Source organism: Pterocles gutturalis, unplaced genomic scaffold, assembly GCF_000699245.1.
Source record: "Pterocles gutturalis isolate BGI_N339 unplaced genomic scaffold, ASM69924v1 scaffold12750, whole genome shotgun sequence".
NCBI classification, from domain to species: Eukaryota; Metazoa; Chordata; class Aves; order Pterocliformes; family Pteroclidae; genus Pterocles; species Pterocles gutturalis.
The window spans coordinates 1-1,974 of record NW_010146014.1 but is presented as its reverse complement, the minus strand read 5'-3'; the positions used below and the strand labels follow the sequence as shown (position 1 = coordinate 1,974).

General features: G+C 59.9%; 2 protein-coding genes across 2 annotated transcripts in view; one reads left to right on the top strand and one right to left on the bottom strand.

The window, feature by feature from the left end:
* The window catches only part of BSPRY (B-box and SPRY domain containing), a gene marked incomplete at its 5' end in the record, with an annotated part of 8,622 nt that extends 8,104 nt beyond the window's left edge, over window positions 1-518 (top strand). The window contains 1 exon segment of the mRNA XM_010085582.1: window positions 3-518. Coding sequence (XP_010083884.1) covers window positions 3-518 — 516 coding nt within the window.
* Window positions 519-1,628: 1,110 nt separating this feature from the next.
* HDHD3 (haloacid dehalogenase-like hydrolase domain containing 3) lies at window positions 1,629-1,970 on the bottom strand (the record flags this gene model as incomplete). The annotated part of the gene is made up of 1 exon (XM_010085581.1): window positions 1,629-1,970. A coding segment is annotated over one exon (342 nt), but the record flags the coding sequence as incomplete, so codon positions are not given.
* Window positions 1,971-1,974: the final 4 nt, after the last annotated feature.

The following is a 1,974-nucleotide window of genomic DNA, read 5'->3' as shown; positions in this document are numbered from 1 at the left end:
AGATTCACATCGATGAGAAAACCATCAGCCCCCACCTCAGCCTGTCAGAAGACAAGAAAACCCTGACCTTCAGCCCCAAGAAAGCAAAAGTGGACTTGGATGGCCCTGAGCGGTTTGACCACTGGCCCAACGCTTTGGCTACGGCGGCTTTCCACTCGGGAGTCTGCGCGTGGAGGATCCGCGTGGAGAAGAGCTGCGCCTACAAGCTGGGGGTGTGCTACAGCTCCCTGCCGCGGAAAGGCTCCGGCAACGAAGCCCGCCTGGGCTTCAACACCGCCTCCTGGGTCTTCTCGCGCTATGACAAGGAGTTCCGGTTCCTGCACGGCGGGCAGCCGCGGGCCGTGGAGCTCCTCAAGGCTCCGGCCGAGCTGGGGGTGCTGGTGGACTTTGCGGGAGGGGAGGTGCTGTTCTATGACCCCGATTCCTGCGCCATCCTCTTCTCCCACCGGGAGGCTTTCATGGAGCCCCTTTATCCTGTCTTTGCCGTGGCGCACCAGAGCATCTCGCTCGTCCAGTGAGCGGGGGTGAACACACAGCTGTGTACATGGTGATGGTTTATACGCTATACAGTGCCATCGTGGGGGAAGGGAGCCCAGGCAGGGCTCCCACCTCGTGTACAGCGGCGTTCGGACAACACCTGCCTTCACGCTACCTCTGTTCTTCACGTGTTCCACTGCGGCTCTCCCCTCCTCCTGGAGGGTATCCCCCCTGTACCCCATCCGGCGTCAGCCCTGCCAGGGCGAGGGCTCGGTACTGCCTGGCTCAGCCAGCCGCCTTCGGGTGCATCCTGTAATTCCTCTCCAGTCAGGGGCAGCTTCCGAGCCTGGTGGTGGGCTTGAGAAAATGGGAAATATGTTTGGAGAAATGGTGGGGACAAGGCCCTTGGAAAGGGACATCGTTGGGACATGGCTGGAGACGTATTTTTGGGAGGAGCTGCCCCATGGGGGGCTGTCACTCGTGGGGGACCCACACCAGGGCAGGGGCACCCCGGAGGGGCTGTGGCCCGTGGAGGAGCCTGTGCCGGCGCAGAGGAGTGAGAAGCAAAGAGCCGCAGAAAGCTGAGCTGCTCCTGGGCTCGCCAAAGCCCCGGGGAGCTGCAGCCGGGCAGGGAGGACGGAGAGGGGCTGGGCTGAAGTTGAGCCAGGGAGAAGAGCAGGAAAGGTGGTTCCTGAGCTGTTTAAAATATCTCTATTTCTGGATACCCAAATCAGTAATGCCCAGTTTATGTTAATTTGCAATACATTAAATTAAGTGAAATTCCCCAGTTCCAGACTGTTTTGCAGGAGGGCTGCAACTGCCTCCCAGCCACCGCTGCCGGGAAGAGGGGCATGCTGTCTGTCCCTCCCTGCAGAATGAGCCTTTGGGAGCACAGCTTGACCCTGTCCCCAGCTCTTTTGGGGGAAGATGCCACCGTTGCCCTCTTCCATAGTGTTTTTAGAGAGATGGAGTAAATCACCAGCAAGGCTGATTGTGTCAAATACATTTTATTGTACAAACACCCCTCCCGCTCTGGCAGGCAGCCGCTCCAGAAGCTCTCGCTTCTTTTCCCTGCCCAACCAGCAGCAAGAAATCCCCTGCTAGGACCGGTTCACTGCTCAGCAGCAGCACTAGTCCTCCCCAAAACGCAGCTATCCCTTCTCAATAAGAGCCAGGAGGTGGCTGAGCGTGGGCAGGACATGCTCGGGGGGCACCTCCGGCTCCTCGCCGTGCCCAGCAGCCCGCAGCAGAAAGCTGTGCATGCCCACGGCTTGCGCTGCCCTGTAATCCCGCGTGTAGTCGTCCCCGATGTGAGCCGCCTGCTCTGGTGAGACCCCGGCACGGTGTAGGGCTTTCTCGAAGATCCTCCTGTCCGGCTTGGCGAAACCCGCCTCCTCGGAGGTGAGGACGAATTCGAAGTGGTGCCGCAGGTTGCACTGTTTGAGGATGGTTTCCAGGCGGTTATCGAAGTTGGAGACGACCCCCATGCGGAAGCCG